This window comes from Schistocerca americana, chromosome 1, assembly GCF_021461395.2.
Source record: "Schistocerca americana isolate TAMUIC-IGC-003095 chromosome 1, iqSchAmer2.1, whole genome shotgun sequence".
NCBI lineage: Eukaryota > Metazoa > Arthropoda > Insecta > Orthoptera > Acrididae > Schistocerca > Schistocerca americana.
The window spans coordinates 1,236,025,005-1,236,043,644 of record NC_060119.1 but is presented as its reverse complement, the minus strand read 5'-3'; the positions used below and the strand labels follow the sequence as shown (position 1 = coordinate 1,236,043,644).

The following is an 18,640-nucleotide window of genomic DNA, read 5'->3' as shown; positions in this document are numbered from 1 at the left end:
TTAGTCTTATTAATGAAGAATGCTTCCACTGTGATGACAGGGATTTGGTTTCTGGGTCATACTTGTACACCCAGGTGGGCTGCGACAGAAGACTCGACTTGTTGACTCTCTGGATGACTGACTGGGCCCTTCGGTCGGCTATGGCGATCTAAATACTGGCAGCCGAAAGGGTGTTGGCAATGCGTTTTTTGTGAGTCTGTCTTTGGCCTCTATTGATCTTCTCACAACCTCTTTGCCGCTTGGCATGCTGGCGGCAGCTTACGCCAGCACTTCGTTTCCGATGGTATTTCTGTATGGAGATAGCTTGAACCCTGAGGAAGACCATAAGCTACTTTAGAATGTTGTATCTTTTTGAGTATTATTACCATTTTTAAATATGGTATGTGTGAGTGACATGCAGATGACGCTGGTGCGATGGTTGGTGACTCTTAGTGCCTATAGATTATTCTGTGACAGTGCAAATCCGATGTTATTGTGCACATGGTTCATGATATTGAGTCCCTCCATCACGTGGCATAGGTGGAGAATTATAGTAGAGGTACAAAATAAAATCAAACAATAAGCCTGAGGACCATATTTAAAATTATTATTATTATAAGCCTCGCAAACGTGTCAGATGTAGTGTGTAGTTCAAGAAAAGAGCTCAGGCTGTGGAAGATTTTCAAATCCAACAAACCTCAGAGCAATCTCATGTCCACCAGGACCTGGATGCAGAACATCAGGTGGCCTTAAGAACTACAGAGACAGAACAGTCACAGGCCCTTTGCATTTTAGATGCTGAGCATCACACATCTCTTAAGGCTTCCGAGATACTTGAAGACTCACAATGATGGCGTCATTTAAGGGCTGTATGACAAACAGAGAGTTTTACTTTTGCATATAGAATATGGGAGGCTGTTGGTAAGGTTGCATATGATTATGTTCTATTAATTGACTATGTTAATCACAAATTAGTCATCATAGGTGGATGGATAAAAAATGTAGGCACTGTAATACATTAAAATGGAAGAGAGAAATGGTTGTTTTGTGTTTCTCTGGTGGCAAAATCTCACATCCAGCTGTAGATGAGCTGGAGAAACCCCTAAAAACTCTACTTCTGCATAAATGTAATGAATCAAGGCATTTTTAAAAAATATATAATTAGAAAATATAATTCATACTTTCAGATTCAACATACAGCAAAATTATAGTAAGACTTTCATTACATACCCACATACTAGCACTGCGTACATCTTTTATGCATACGTGTTTACACCATCATATTCACAAACATCTCTAAAAATTACTAACTTACTTGTTGACCATCATTCATCATAAAAAAGTATTTATATGCGAAGGAAGCAGCGGGTAATTGTACATTTATAACGTAGTTAATACTATTAGTACTAAGATGTTTTATAGGTAATGCAGTTATCTATAATGAAGTACCATCACAAAAATGTTGCACTCACACATCCAGTTAGATCTTGATAAGATTTCAAAATGGTGCAGAGAGTGGAAGCTTGCTTTAGATGTACAGAAATTTAAAACTGTGTGTCTCATAAAACGAAAAAATGTAGTATCCTGTGAGTACGATGTCAGTGAGTCACAACAGGAATTAGTCAATTTGTATTGATATCTGTGTTAACAATTTTTGAAGATCTGAAATGGGATGATTGCATAGGCACATTCATAGGTAAAGCAGGTGACAGATCTTGGTTGTTGGTAGTATACTGGGAAAATGCACTCTGTCTACAAAGGAGATGATTTACAAAACACTTTTTCATGCCTTATTAGAAATTAACTCAAAAGTTTGTGGGACCTACACCAAGCAAGGGTAAAAGACAGTGTTGAAAATAACAAAGGAGGACAGCATGAATGATCACAGGTTTGTTTGATGCGTGGGAGACCATCACATAAATGCTGAAAAGTCTAAATTGTCATAAGCTTGAAGATAGATGCCAAACTCTCCACACAAGTTTACTTGCAAAATTTCAAGAACCAGTATTAAGTGAAGAATTGCAAAGGCGGGGTTAGACTAATCACATTATACACGGAGGAATTCAGTAGTTTTCCTTCCTGCACTCCATACGAAAATAGAAGTGGAAGAATCCTTAACATGTAGTACAATGGGAAGTCACCTTTGCCAAACACTTTAGTTGTTTGCAGAATAGATAAAAGACAGATGCTGTGTGGGAAGGAGAAAACTCCTGCCACAACAAATAAAATGGTGTGGCATGTCAAGTGACTCAAGATGCCATCATTCCCTGTACTGGGTGCCAGTGAGCCTCCAACCCAAGATGGCCATGACATACACTATAAGTGATTTGATCATGACCGGAGTGTGCATGCCTGATGCATTGCACACACCATCTCCTGTATTGTGAGGACATTGACCTTTTCCAATGCCCCTTATCAGCGGTGCATTGTTAAGATCCACAACACAGATCAAACCACTGCCTGCAGAATCAGCTGCTGTGGGCAACAACAGATTGATGGTAGTGGTCTCCGTCGATTGTTGTGGATTCTAACAGCAGATAGACAGTCCATAGTGCACATAACAATTTGCCACCTCAGTACTCAAATGACAACAACAACCACCACCACCAGTGAATCACCACCTCACTGACTGATGACCTTAGAAGTTAAGTCCCATAGTGCTCAGAGCCATTTTGAACCACCTCACTGCCGGATACAGAAGCCACCTCTACACTCTTTTATCTCTGCTCTGTGCACATCACAGAGTTCAGAGGTTAATATGGCCACAGAAATATCATGATTGGATGGTCAAAGCTTGGAAAAAGCTACCTAATCTGATGAGTGGTGGGTACACTATTTTACGTGTTCGTGGTAGGGTACAAATCCATTGTAAACAACATTAAGTGATGCGTCCCACTGGCCAGCAGGGAACTTTGCGCATGAGACAAGTGGTGAAGGTATGTTTACATGGTGTGAAAAGGTAGTTTCGATATGTCTGTCACCATTTCATAATGGTGAACAACTTTTTAGCAAATCATCATGTGCATCATTTTATGTTCTCTGTTGGGTTTTATTTATTGGATTCAGGGAGAATTGATGTTGTTCTGCTTTTCTATGTATGTATGACTGTTACATTGAAGTAATATAAGACTTCTTCTCCAGATTGAACTAATCTTGCTGGAAGGAATTATAATATAAAAACTTCTACTTTTTTCCAGCAATTATTTGGACATTTTTCATATTAACCTCAATAATTACAACACAAATATGTACCATATCCTTCAGCTAACATTAACTTCAAACAAAACATCTAACCCAAACACTACATATAAATTCTTTCATAGAATGACAGATTCAAAGTTACAAATCAATTCATAATTAATTTGTTTCAGTATCAATGCAGCCATTGTCATCCTTTCTTGGATTTACTCTGGTTTTACCCACTTCCCAGAGTAGGCGAGCAATTCACCAAGCTTCTATATCACAACCTCACAAGTACATCCTCTCTTGAAGTTACTGCATTCGTTGTCCCATCTTGTAGTCACACATTGTCTCTTGGCCTGTATCTCCACTTGGAAATAAAACAGTAAAGCCATGCAATAGTCGTGATGTTTTACTGAATAATTTGTTTAACTACTTTTTCATTCACAAGCATCATTTGTGAGTAAGAATTAGTATCTTATGTCTCCCTTCTACATCTACATCTACATGACTACTCTGCAATTCACATTTAAGTGCTTGGCAGAGGGTTCATCGAACCACAATCATACTATCTCTCTACCATACCCCTCCCGAACAGCGCGCGGGAAAAACGAACACCTAAACCTTTCTGTTCGAGCTCTGATTTCTCTTATTTTATTTAGATGATCATTCCTACCTATGTAGGTTGGGCTCAACAAAATATTTTCGCATTCGGAAGAGAAAGTTGGTGACTGAAATTTCGTAAATAGATCTCGCCGCGACGAGAAACGTCTTTGCTTTAATGACTTCCATCCCAACTCACGTATCATATCGGCCACACTCTCTCCCGTATTACGTGATAATACAAAACGAGCTGCCCTTTTTTGCACCCTTTCGATGTCCTCTGTCAATCCCACCTGGTAAGGATCCCACACCGCACAGCAATATTCTAACAGAGGACGAACGAGTGTAGTGTAACCTGTCTCTTTAGTGGACTTGTTGCATCTTCTAAGTGTCCTGCCAATGAAATGCAACCTTTGGCTCGCCTTCCCCACAATATTATCTATGTGGTCTTTCCAACTGAAGTTGTTTGTAATTTTAACACCCAGGTACTTAATTGAATTGACAGCGTTGAGAATTGTACTATTTATCGAGTAATCGAATTCCAACGGATTTCTTTTGGAACTCATGTGGATCACCTCACACTTTTCTTTATTTAGCGTCAACTGCCACCTGCCACACCATACAGCAATCTTTTCTAAATCGCTTTGCAACTGATACTGGTTTTCGGATGACCCTACAAGACGGTAAATTACAGCATCATCTCCGAACAACCTAAGAGAACTGCTCAGATTGTCACCCAGCTCATTTATATAGATCAGGAACAGCAGAGATCCCAGGACGCTTCCCTGGGGAACACCTGATATCACTTCAGTTTTATTCGATGATTTGCCGCCTATTACTACGAACTGCGACCTTCCTGACAGGAAATCACGAATCCAGTCGCACAACTGAGATGATACCCCATAGTCCCGCAGCTTGAGTAGAAGTCACTTGTGAGGAAAGGTGTCAAAAGCTTTCCGGAAATCTAGAAATACGGAATCAACTTGAGATCCCCTGTCAATAGCGGCCATTACTTCGTGCGAATAAAGAGCTAGCTGCGTTGCACAAGAACTATGTTTTCTGAAACCATTCTGATTACGTATCAATAGATCGTTCCCTTCGAGGTGATTCATAATGTTTGAATACAGTATATGCTCCCAAACCCTACTGCAAACCGACGTCAATGATATAGGTCTGTAGTTAGATGGATTACTCCTACTACCCTTCTTAAACACTGGTGCGACCTCCGCAATTTTCCAATCTGTAGGTACAGATCTATCGGTGAGCGAGTGGTTGTATATGATTGCTAAGTAGGGAGCTATTGTATCAGCGTAATCTGAAAGGAACCTAATCGGTATACAATCTGGACCTGAAGACTTGCCTGTATCAAGCGATTTGAGTTGCTTCGCAACCCCTAAGGTATCTACTTCTAAGAAACTCATGCTATTAGCTGTTCGTGTTTCAAATTCTGGAATATTCCATTCATCTTCCCTGGTGAAGGAATTTCGGAAAACTCCGTTCAATAACTCCGCTTTAGCGGAACAGTCGTCGGTAACAGTACCATCGGCACCACGCAGCGAAGGTATTGACTGTGTCTTGCCGCTTGTGTACTTTACATAGGACCAATATTTTTTCAGATTTTCTACCAAATTTCGAGACAGTGTTTCGTTGTGGAACCTATTAAAGGCATCTCGCATTGAAGTCCGTGCCAAATTTCGCGCGTCTGTAAATTTTAGCCAATATTTGGGATTTCGCGTTCTTCTGAACTTCGCATGCTTTTTCCGTTGCCTCTGCAACAGTGTTCAGAGCTGGTTTGTGTACCATGGGGGATCAGTTCCATCTCTTACCAATTTATGAGGTATGAATCTCTCAATTGCTGTTGCTACTATATCTTTGAATTTGAGCCACATCTCATCTACATTTGCATAGTCAGTTCGGAAGGAATGGAGATTGTCTCTTAGGAAGGCTTCTAGTGACACTCTATCCGCTTTCTTAAATGAAATTATTTTGCCTTTGTTTCTGGTGGATTTGGAAGAAACGGTATTGAGCCTAGCTACAATGACCTTGTGATCACTAACCCCTGTATCAGTCATGATGCTCTCTATTAGTTCTGGATTGTTTGTGGGTCAAGTGTGTTTTCGCAACCATTTACAATTTGCGTGGGTTCGTGGACTAACTGCTCGAAATAATTTTCGGAGAAAGCATTTAGGACAATCTCGGAAGATGTTTTCTGCCTACCACCGGTTTTGAACAAGTATTTTTGCCAACATATCGAGGGAAGGTTGAAGTCCCCACCAACTATAACCATATGAGTGGGGTATTTATTTGTTACGAGACTCAAATTTTCTCTGAACTGTTCAGCAACTATATCATCGGAGTCTGGGGGTCGGTAGAAGGAGCCAATTATTAACTTAGTTCGGCTGTTAAGTATAACCTCCACCCATACCAATTCGCACGGAGTATCTACTTCGACTTCACTACAAGATAAACCACTGCTGACAGACACAAACACTCCACCACCAATTCTGACTAATCTATCTTTCCTGAACACCGTCTGAGACTTCGTAAAAATTTCTGCAGAACTTATTTCAGGCTTTAGCCAGCTTTCTATACCTATAACGATTTCAGCTTCTGTGCTTTCTATTAGCGCTTGAAGCTCAGGGACTTTCCCAGCACAACTACAACAATTTACAACCACAATTCCGACTCTTCCTTGATCCAAGCATGTCCTGTATTTGCCATGCACCCTTTGAGATTGCAGCCCACCCCGTACTTTCCCGAGGCCTTCTAACCTAAAAAACCGCCCAGTCCATGCCACACAGCCTCTGCTACCTGTTTAGCTGCCAGCTGAGTGTAGTGAACTCCTGACCTATTCAGCAGAACCCGAAACCCCACCACCCTATGGCGCAAGTCAAGGAATCTGCAGCCAACACGGTCGCAAAACCTTCTGAGCCTCTGATTTAGACCCTCCACCCGGCTCTGCAGCAAAGGTCCGCAGTCGGTTCTGTCAACGATGCTGCAGATGGTGGGCTCTGCCTTCATCTCGTAAGCAAGACCAGCAGCCTTCACCAAATCAGATAGCTGGGAATCCAGAGAGAATTTCCTCAGATCTAAAGCGACACATGTCATTAGTGCCGACATGTGCCACCACCTGCAGCTGGCTGCACCCTGTGCTCTTCATGGCATCCATAAGGACCCTTTCCACATCAGGAATGACTCCACCCGGAATGCACACAGAGTGCACACTGGATTTCTTCCCCTCCTTAGCCGCCATATCCCTAGGGGGCCCCATTACGCGCCTAACATTGGAGCTCCCAACTACCAATAAGCCCACCCTCTGTGGTTGCCCGGACCTTGAAGGCTGAGAATCATCCTCTGAAACAGGGCAGGCAGCTGCATATGACTCAGCCAGAGACAGTGCCTGAAACCTGTTTGTCAGACGCACTGGGGAGGCTTTCTGATCAGCCTCCGGGGACGTCTTTCGCTGCCTGCCACACCTTGGAACGACCTCCCAATCAACCACAGGCGAGGGCTCAGCCCCACTGCGGGCAGCAACCGGGGAAACCACAGCGGCAGGCCGATCTGGGGACAGACGGGACGAAGTTGACATCCCCATCCCCGTGATACCCAAGTCCGGCTCCCCACAGTGGTGCCCATTGGCAACAGCCTCAAGCTGCGCGACCGAAGTCAGCTCCGCTTGCAGTTGTGAGCGAAGGGATGCCAACTCAGCCCTCATCCGAACACAGATTGAAAGAGGGATTTTATATATTTCTGAGTAGATGTGTCCAATACAGTTGCTCACAAGCGTATCTTCAATCTTAATTTTTCATTATCAGTATTGCAGGTGGGGAGGAATACATAAACATGCAAAATTCATATGTGAGTTCTGTTTGTTATAATTTTAATTCGATTCTCTGTTTTCTTGTCTGTCACAGGCCTCTATGAAGGCTTATTTGTGATGTACACTCCATAATGTCATACATACATAATTTTTTTTGTTATTAATCCTTTTTTCCTAAGTACATTCTGGACCATTAAAATTGGAACACCATGAAGAAAGCGAGCAACAAATGTTAACTTGGCATGAAGTATCCTACATTCTTGGAGATGCAAAAGATTAGCACTTCAGTGTGGCCACACTTATGTCTCCAAATCCAAGATGACTCTGAATGCAAAACAATCTGTCATTGTTCTGCAAGGGATTGCAGAAAAAGATGCACATACATAGTAGGTTTGTTGTCAAAACTTACAAATGGTTACCTTATTACTGGTAACTGAGGGAGACAATAAAAGTATCGGTACACAGAAAATAAAATCAGATAAAGACCTCCCTTAGATACAGATGCCACCAAGTCCTTCTCACTGGAATGGTCCACAGAATCAGCAATGTCATTGCCAATGTCCTGTTTATCTTGGAGTTCTTCTATTAGTAGATTGTCCTCACTACCATCTAAGGCATTTGTTACATGGCACTTTATAATGTATTCACAACTGATGCAGTGGATATGCATGTTCAAGCAGCCTGGATCTATTCCACTTTTAGAGATACTGAAAGCTTCATCAAATTCCTGATATGGGTCAGTGCTTGACTGCATTGAAGTAACCAATTGCTGTGCAGCTGCTTCAGGTCACACCACATCTAACACTCGTTGTTGCGAAATTATGTCTCCTGGAATGATGAAAAGATCTGTGTTCAATTTCAGGATTTTTGTCCTCACTGGTGGTGTCAAATGCTTATGAAAATGATAAAGGATGAACATTCCACAATTCTATAGAAGAGCACCTGGCCTCTTGCTCCAGGCTGTGCAGAGCCAACCTAAAATCAACTTATTGGTTGTACATCTTTTTTTGTTGCAGTGAAATACAGTGCTGGGTGCCATCTTTTACATTGATTTAGTCTTACAATTGAGCGTGACATAGGTTGCATCTTTGTTCCATTGGCAAACACACACATCATCATAGTGATTTGCAATTTCTCATTGCCAGTAGTGCAAACCCATGAATTTTTTGGCACCTTTCTCCTGTACTATTTTACTGGATGGCATGTCCAAGTAGAGAGGCATCTTGTCAACATTTGCAATTTGGTCTAAGAGAGAAGCATCTTCCTTTCTCTGTCTTATAATGTGTCACTGATACTCAACCAACTTCTCCATATACAATACTGGAAGATGCTGAGCAAATGATGTTCGACATTGCAGCACAAGTCCATCCTTGGACACCATCCAGAGCTGGCCTTAAATTGTACTCCGAGTTCCTGTGCCAATTTGCGTGCTTTATTTTGTATGACTTCACAGGAAATTGCTGTTCCTTCTTTATGTTTCTTGAGCACAGTTGCGTCTACTTTCATTTGGACAATTTTGAAACGTCCACTCTGTGGGCCACTGAAACCTTTCCTATTGGGCCTAAAGTCCTTTGCCCTCTTGCCATCCCCAAGCATTGGCTCCTGTGGCTCCATACGTCCTCGATGCTGCACAATTGTTTGTTGCTTCTGCACACTGAGCAAGCGTGATTTTGAAATTGGTGTTGTAACAATGCTTGCATCTTATTGAAAAATTCTATTTTGAATCATATTGTTACACACCATGATACATTGCACACTTTGCTACACAGTTTAGAATTGGGAACTGCAAGGTCAAAAAACAAATGATGAAAAAATTGACACAACAAACACTTTCTGCTATTGTACAACAGTGCTCAAAGTGCATGCGTACATTCAAGGTTCAAGTGTTAGGGATGAAGAGAGTAGAGGTACAGCTTAATGGATGCTCAATCTTCTATACAGTAAAGAAAGAAAAACTCCACATCATATGCCACAAATGCCTGACGATCCCCTGCTTCTGGGCACAAAATTTCAGGAGAAAACCTTATCTTGGATTCGGAGGTATACAGTAAATAGGAGTAAAGCCATTTACAGTCTGCACATAATGAGAGATCACACAACAGTTTTCTAATTTAAAAGTTGTGTTTGAATGTTGTTCGTTTGTGAGAACATTGTGTTATGCCTTGTGTAAGGAGTAGGAACATGTACCAATATGTGTTGGAATTTGACATTGACAGGATCATGGCCTTTCTGAAAATGATCCTGACTACCTCTTTACCTTTCTGCATGCCTAACTATCATGAATGTTATGGTTTGCTTAAGACAGTTTTACAAAGTTGTGGAGCTCCTAAATCATTGATGTGTTCTACAATAATTTCAGTTGTACCAAAGAGATATGAACAAAATCAGTATTCCCCCCATGCTGAGTATAATGCTGTGATAACAAGAATTCAGTATGTTGTTGTTATTGTTGTTGTTGTTGTGGTCTTCAGTCATGAGACTGGTTTGATGCAGCTCTCCATGCTACTCTATCCTGTGCAAGCTTCTTCATCTCCCAGTACCTACTGCAACCTACATCCTTCTGAATCTGTTTAGTGTATTCATCTCTTGGTCTCCCTCTACGATTTTTACCCTCCACGCTGCCCTCCAATGCCAAATTTGTGATCCCTTGATGCCTCAAAACATGTCCTACCAACCGATCCCTTCTTCTAGTCAAGTTGTGCCACAAACTTCTCTTCTCCCCAATCCTATTCAATACCTCCTCATTAGTTACGTGATCTACCCACCATATCTTCAGCATTCTTCTGTAGCACCACATTTCGAAAGCTTCTATTCTCTTCTTGTCCAAACTAGTTATTGTCCATGTTTCACTTCCATACATGGCTACACTCCATACAAATACTTTCAGAAACGACTTCCTGACACTTAAATCTATACTCGACGTTAACAAATTTCTCTTCTTCAGAAACGATTTCCTTGCCATTGCCAGTCTACATTTTATGTCCTCTCTACTTCGACCATCATCAGTTATTTTACTCCCTAAATAGCAAAACTCCTTTACTACTTTAAGTGTCTCATTTCCTAATCTAATTCCCTCAGCATCACCTGATTTAATTTGACTACATTCCATTATCCTCGTTTTGCTTTTGTTGATGTTCATCTTATATCCTACTTTCAAGACACTGTCCATTCCGTTCAACTGCTCTTCCAAGTCCTTTGCTGTCTCTGACAGAATTACAATGTCATTGGCGAACCTCAAAGTTTTTACTTCTTCTCCGTGAATTTTAATACCTACTCCGAATTTTTCTTTTGTTTCCTTTACTGCTTGCTCAATATACAGATTGAGTAACATTGGGGAGAGGCTACAACCCTGTCTCACTCCTTTCCCAACCACTGATTCCCTTTCATGCCCCTCAACTCTTATAACTGCCATCTGGTTCCTGTACAAATTGTAAATAGCCTTTCGCTCCCTGTATTTTACCCCTGCCACCTTCAGAATTTGAAAGAGAGTATTCCAGTTAACATTGTCAAAAGCTTTTTGTAAGTCTACAAATGCTAGAAACGTAGGTTTTCCTTTTCTTAATCTTTCTTCTAAGATAAGTCATAAGGTTAGTATTGCCTCACATGTTCCAACATTTCTACGGAATCCAAACTGATCTTCCCCGAGGTCCGCTTCTACCAGTTTTTCCATTCGTCTGTAAAGAATTCGCGTTAGTATTTTGCAGCTGTGACTTATTAAACTGATAGTTCGGTAATTTTCACATCTGTCAACACTTGCTTTCTTTGGGATTGGAATTATTATATTCATCTTGAAGTCTGAGGGTATTTCGCCTGTCTCATACATCTTGCTCACCAGATGGTAGAGTTTTGTCAGGACTGGCTCTCCCAAGGCCATCAGTAGTTCTAATGGAATGTTGTCTACTCCCGGGGCCTTGTTTCGACTCAGGTCTTTCAGTGCTCTGGCAAACTCTTCACGCAGTATCTTATCTCCCATTTCGTCTTCATTACATCCTTTTCCATTTCCATAATATTGTCCTCAAGCACATCACCCTTGTCTAAATCCTCTATATACTCCTTCCACCTTTCTGTCTTCCCTTCTTTGCTTAGAACTGGGTTGCCATCTGAGTTCTTGATATTCATACAAGTGGTTCTCTTCTCTCCAAAGGTCTCTTTAATTTTCCTGTAGGCAGTATCTATCTTACCCCTTAGTGAGACAAGCCTCTACATCCTTACATTTGTCCTCTAGCCATCCCTGCTTAGCCACTTTGCACTTCCTGTCGATCTCATTTTTGAGACGTTTGTATTCCTTTTTGCCTGCTTCATTTACTGCATTTTTATATTTTCTCCTTTCATCAATTAAATTCAGTATTTCTTCTGTTACCCAAGGATTTCTGTTAGCCCTCGTCTTTTTACCTACTTGATCGTCTGCTGCCTTCACTACTTCATCCCTCAGAGCTACCCATTCTTCTTCTACTGTATTTCTTTCCCCCATTCCTGTCAATTGTTCCCTTATGCTCTCCCTGAAACTCTCTACAACCTCTGGTTCTTTCACTTTATCCAGGTCCCATCTCCTTAAATTCCCACCTTTTTGCAGTTTCTTCAGTTTCAATCTGCAGTTCATAACCAATAGATTGTGGTCAGAATCTACATCTGCCCCTGGAAATGTCTTACAATTTAAAACCTGGTTCCTAAATCTCTGTCTTACCATTATATATTCTACCTGATACCTTTTAGTATCTCCAGGATTCTTCCAGGTATACAACCTTTTTTTATGATTCTTGAACCGAGTGTTCGCTATGATTAAGTCATGCTCTGTGCAAAATTCTACAAGGCGGCTTCCTCTTTCATTTCTTCCCCCCAATCCATATTCACCTACTATGTTTCCTTCTCTCCCTTTTCCTACTGACGAATTCCAGTGACCCATGACTATTAAATTTTCGTCTCCCTTCACTACCTGAATAATTTCTTTTATCTCGTCATACATTTCATTTATTTCTTCATCATCTGCAGAGCTAGTTGGCATATAAACTTGTACTGCTGTAGTAGGCATGGGCTTTGTGTCTATCTTGGCCACAATAATGCGTTCGCTATGCTGTTTGTAGTAGCTAACCCGCGCTCCTATTTTTTTTTTATTCATTTTTAAACCTACTCCTGCATTACCCCTATTTGATTTTGTATTTATAACCCTGTAATCACCTGACCAAAAGTCTTGTTCCTCCTGCCACCGAACTTCACTAATTCCCACTATATCTAACTTTAACCTATCCATTTCCCTTTTTAAATTTTCTAACCTACCTGCCCAATTAAGGGATCTGACATTCCACGCTCTGATCCATAGAACGCCAGTTTTCTTTCTCCTGATAACGACGTCCTCTTGAGTAGTCCCCGCCCGGAGATCCGAATGGGGGACTATTTTACCTCCGGAATATTTTACCCAAGAGGACGCCATCATCATTTAATCATACAGTAAAGCTGCATGTCCTCGGGAAAAATTACGGCTGTAGTTTCCCCTTGCTTTCAGCCGTTTGCAGTACCAGCACAGCAAGGCCGTTGTGGTTAATGTTACAAGGCCAGATCGGTCAATCATCCAGACTGTTGCCCCTGCAACTACTGAAAAGGCTGCTGCCCCTCTTCAGGAACCACACGTTTGTCTGGCCTCTCAACAGATACCCCTCCGTTGTGGTTGCACCTATGGTACGGCCATCTGTATCGCTGAGGCACACAAGCCTCCCCACCAACGGCAAGGTCCATGGTTCAAGGGGGGGAATTCAGTATAGTGTCACAAATAATAAAAATCTTAGTATGTGACATGGCCTCCCCAACACCATACTGACTAAAATCAATTCAAAATACAATGTGCGTTTGGCATTTATTTTTTAAGGGAAAGCCTTCACTTTAACTTTAGTACACTTTAAATAAACTGCTTGTCAAGTGATTGTTTTGCGATGTCAAAGAAAGATGATGGTGCGTCTGAAGTCAATGATCTAATCACTTCACCAATCTGAGGTCGCCGTTGCCACAAAGGAAGTACTCTGTTGCCGTTCTCTGCTGTTCTTCCCGCTGATCTGCAGCAAGATGGTGATGGCTATTTCGCTAATTAAAAATGATTAATTGTTAAAATTGAAGTAAAACTTTGTGCTGCTCCAGTGTGTCATTTATTTGCAAAATACACTGTGAATCTAACTTTTAGATGTTTCCAAGTAGGATGCAGGAAGGGATTTCAGGGATATGTCATGTTAGTAAATTTTGCAGACACAGATTTTGCACTTACAACAATCACATCTGCATAACTTGACTTAAACTACCAGATCACCCATTTATTAATTCATTCAAAACCAAATAAATGGAAGCTTAGGTCCTGACACTGTTTAGTCTAACTTTTGAAAACAGTTCACAGTTAGATGTTCAGAACAATTTGTCAATTTCCGCTTGTAGATCTGTATCGCACAAACAGTTCGATTTAATATATCAACAAAATTAATCAGTTTTGGAAAATGTAATGTAACTGGATAGATAAAAAGTCTACTCACCTAGCAGTGACAGGAGAAAACATAAAAAGGTATTGAAATTAGCAAGCTTTCACAGCCAGTGGCGCCTTCTTCTGGCAGAAGGTTTAAAGGCGAGGGGAGAGGAGTGATGGAAAAGGACTGATGAGGTTTAGGAAATGGGGAGAGTTTGGAAAAGTTGCCCAGAAAACCAGGTCAATCAAGACTTTACCAGAGAGGATGAGAAGGAAAGATGATCATTGGCAACTGGACCGAGGCTTTCAAATTCTGGTGTTTTCTCATGCCACTGCTTGATGCGTAGATTTTTTTATCTATCCAATTACATTAAACAGTTCAGTTTGCTGCTCAAATAAATCACAATATAATAGAGCCTTCGCAGTGTGCTTACTTCGTGTTATTGATCGTTCGGCATGTTTCAGATTCTTCTTCTTCTTCTTCTTCTTCTTCTTCTTCTTCTTCTTCCTGCATTTACGCAATGATCTGGAAGTATTGTCTCTCTTGTATGGGTCTGGGTTCTTCTCCAGGGCATTCACCATATACGATTCCTCTTCTGCATCAGTCTTTGAAATAAATCTTCTTCTCACAGTCTCAGTAATTGTCGCAACAATGCTGCTGAATTCATCTTCCAGAATGTTCCAAGTTCTACTCGCCTCTCCCTGAAAATTTAAATCATTATCTGTCTCAAGACACTGTAGCTGATAGCTTCCAAACTTCTTCGTTTTTCACCTCAATAGAAACTGTTCTTTCCACAAACTAATTAAATTTTTGCAAATTTACTCTGTGCTCTTCCTTATGCCCGACCATCTTAATACTTCTTAGATTTGCCATTAAACTTGATTGCTCATCAGCTGTTACTTCCTTCCTCATAATTTTTTTTGTTACACAGATGAAATATTCCCTACTGGCCCAAAGACTCCAGAAATACACAGAGTAACTATATATGATTACATAGAGAATAATAACATTACTAATTTACATAACAATTTCTCATTTCATGTTTACACACACAAAACTATAACATAAATAAATGAATTTTAAAAGATTAAAAGTAAAATAATATACAGTACACAATTATACAATGCATTTTTATAAAATATTACATTGGTGGGGAGGCTGTTGCATAGACATTGAAAGGGCTAAAATTTACCCATCACATTATCATTATTGCGGTTTATCATTGCATGCTACTGCTGCTTGCATCATCAATCTAAATCTCATGGCTGCCTTGCAAATATGGATTCAGTGGGTTCAAGAGGACCATACTAAATGCCATGCAGGTGCTCCATGGTCCTCTGCAGTAGGACTAGAGAGGACAGCATATGTTCACTCAGGCATATGCATGTATCCTGAGTCAGGAATAGGCCTGTTTTCAGTATCCAGATGGGCTACACAATGATGCCTGGAGCACAACAGACTGTCAGTAAGATGACCATTGTTGCACCATGAAAAGTCTGTTGTGTACATTTTGTTGTACTAATTTTCAATGACAACTGAAGAAATTCAAAACTGCTTTCTCTTTGTCAGTCAAGGAAAATTCCAGGCTGATTCCTGTGAAAGACCGCACCTAGTTACCTTCCTCATTCTTTCCCAATCCCAGCATATGCTCTCTGTATATTGATCTCATTGTTGGTGGGATGTTAAACCCAGCTCTTCTTTCTTTTCCCTGAAGTTCAAGATTGCATTCTCAGTCTAGGTGTAGGTATGTATTAACATGTAGGCTGATATTTTGAATGCTAATTTTTCATTGTATTCTTTCCAGTTCTCTCATTTTTATTACTGATACCAAAACAATTACTTCTCATACTTCTAATATTTAAGTACTGTGTTAGTATTGATAAGATTTCTACAAATATATGCTTTTTTGAAAAATGACTTTAAGTGTACCTGATAGAGAATGCAGAACTTTTCTCTTCTAGGTAGTGAGGAGTTGCTGAAAGATGTTGCGGAATTTCTTTGCAATCATTTTGCTGACCCACGAATAGTAAATGCTGGTTCAAAAGACACATTAATACAAGCTCTGGCAAGCTTCGTTTCCCATTCACACACGTTGCACTGTCTGGAGTTAGTACCAGAAAGCAGGTATGTTTGTCACATTGATGTCAGAAAGTGATGATGCATTTTGGTAAATGAGAAGTTTTGTGCTTGCTGTTGAAGGCTGATTTGTGCTTCAGTGCAAACTTGATTGGATGTTGCTCACTGTATTTAAAGAGTTGAAAATTAATGCTGACACAGCTAGGAGTTTTCATCAATGTTGTATAAAGGGAGGAGCTGAAGAAATGTGAAGAGCTTAAGGAAGCTTCTTCCTTGAACCAGCATAGTTCAGTCAAGATACTGGGTATTTTCTAATTCCAATGCTCTCATGGTAGTGGTAGGTACATATTGCTGGCAGCAAGCTTTGTTATTATTCAGATGAAGTAATAGTGTAGCCCATTAATTTTGACAGTTTTGAAAACTACTGTTTATTAACATTTCATTATAAATAGGCCTCCATCCTTACAGTGTGTATGTCTACATCTATATCTATATCTATATCTATACTCTGCAAACCACCATGAAGTGCATAGCAGGGGTAGGGCACAACATTCCAGTTGTACCTATTACCTTTGTTAGTCACTAGTGTAGTTACATAAATAGCAAGCCAGCAGGAGTATATTAACAACTACTACTTAGCATAACTTAGAAAGCAGTAATCTTTGTCAGTGAAGTGTGTTTCCAACTTCGTTATGTTCTTTTATAATGTGTGCAAGTACTAATAACTAACACAGCATAAAGAACTACATTCTAAGTGCTGTTTCTGCCTGTTAATACAGCTTGGCTTGACCTACATCACTAAAGGTCCTCCTTCAAAGTAGAACATATAGAACAGAATGAATGAAAAATGGAGGAATTAATTAACTGTGGTGCAGTTATATACTGTGCTTTGCATTAATGTGTTGTTTTCAGGAACATATTACTGCTGTGCTATGTGTTTGTCTTTCATCAAAATTCTAAATATTTTGCGCTATTCATATGATTTTTTTTATTCTTCTTCTTCTGATATGCTTGTCACATAAGCTATTTCGTATACCTTTAATTGTGGGTTTCCTAATGATATGTTGTGCATTAGCTTTGCTTTCTACTGTGATTTTAGTTTTGATATGTCCTTCACCTGTATCATGTTCAAGAGAAATACAGTTTCATTTGGATTCCGTCCTTCATTCCAAACTTATTGAAAATGAAAGAAGAGACAAACTTAGGATGATTTTCTATTGGCAATCAGTTATTAAAGATTTTTATGAGATCATGGTACTTCGTGTTATCTATTAGAATGGAATACAATTAATGTGAGAAGTTATGGAAACATGACTATTAAACCTTTCTAGGTTTCACATGATGTGTTATTGCGTGACATGGTCAATTTGTTGATTTCAGGGCGTCAATCACTGTACCACAATGATTTTTTTTTTTTTTTTTTTTTTTTCCCCGCATAATAAGGGAAAAAAAGCAGCTCCTCATTTGCAATGTAATTGCAAACTACAGTCTTTTCCACAGTTGTCCATATTTCTGAAATTTCTTGTGCACAAATTAGATTTCTTTACAACAAAAAACCACAAGCACTGTGAACATTTGAGTTAGAGTGTAACAGTAGTGGTTGCATCTAAAGGTGGTAAACATGTCCTAACACAAATCTGGAGCAGAATTAGCCATCTAATGAAATTATTTCATTTATAACATGATTTCAGTGCAACTTTGAGTAGTGCTATGCAGATATCCTAAGACCTGTATCCTAAAGATCAGACTGTCCAGAATATTCTGGATCATAATGTCAAAAATAGGGGAAACTTGCAGCATTGCTTTAAAACATTTTCTATATTTTAGCCACTATCATCCCATAATTTTTTTATTTACACTAAAAACTCCATTGCTGGCTTTGCTAACACCATTCCACCAAAAAAATCTAGTAATGGAAAGTCCAGTGTGGGATAACAACAGTACTATGAAAAAGACAGATTGCTGCTCACCACATAGAGGAGGCATTGAGTTGCAGATTGGTGCAATGAAAAGATTACTAAACATTTAAGCCCTCAGACAAAAAAAGTTAATCTTTGAAAATGGGACATTCTCTCTCTCTCTCTCTCTCTCTCTCTCTCTCTATCACTCCTACACACACACACACACACACACACACACACACACACACACACACACACACAAAAACGTGGCCACTGTGGCGACAGCAACCAGAAACAATAGCTTTGTGTGTGTGAGTAGTGCTTCTGTGAATATGTGTGTATGCTTTCTATTTCCAAAGGACTTTTTCTGCCGAAAGCTTAAATGTTTAGCTGTAATTGCATTGTTCCTGTCTATGACTCAACACCACCTCTATGTGGTGAGTAGAAGTCTATCCTTTTCGTAATACTGGTGTTAAAAAGCCAACAGCGTGTTTATGTTGTTTTGAGAGTGCTTTAATCTATAACTAAAATCTGTTCAAAAAATATTTCTGATTCACCATACCATCCTTCAGTGCTATATGTAGGAGATATTTCAAGAACAAAAGATGTAAAACTTGCAATTTTATCACTTTCTTGTGATC

At 40.0% G+C, this 18,640-nt stretch overlaps 1 protein-coding gene across 2 annotated transcripts in view; it reads left to right on the top strand.

Annotated features, from left to right (window-relative positions):
- The window catches only part of LOC124620048 (E3 ubiquitin-protein ligase RNF123-like), a 159,358-nt gene that overhangs the window by 103,959 nt on the left and 36,759 nt on the right, over positions 1–18,640 (top strand). For both annotated transcript variants that reach the window (XM_047146724.1, XM_047146716.1), the window contains exon 14: positions 15,984–16,146. In XM_047146724.1, coding sequence (XP_047002680.1) covers positions 15,984–16,146 — 163 coding nt within the window. The remainder of the gene's footprint in view (positions 1–15,983; positions 16,147–18,640) is intronic.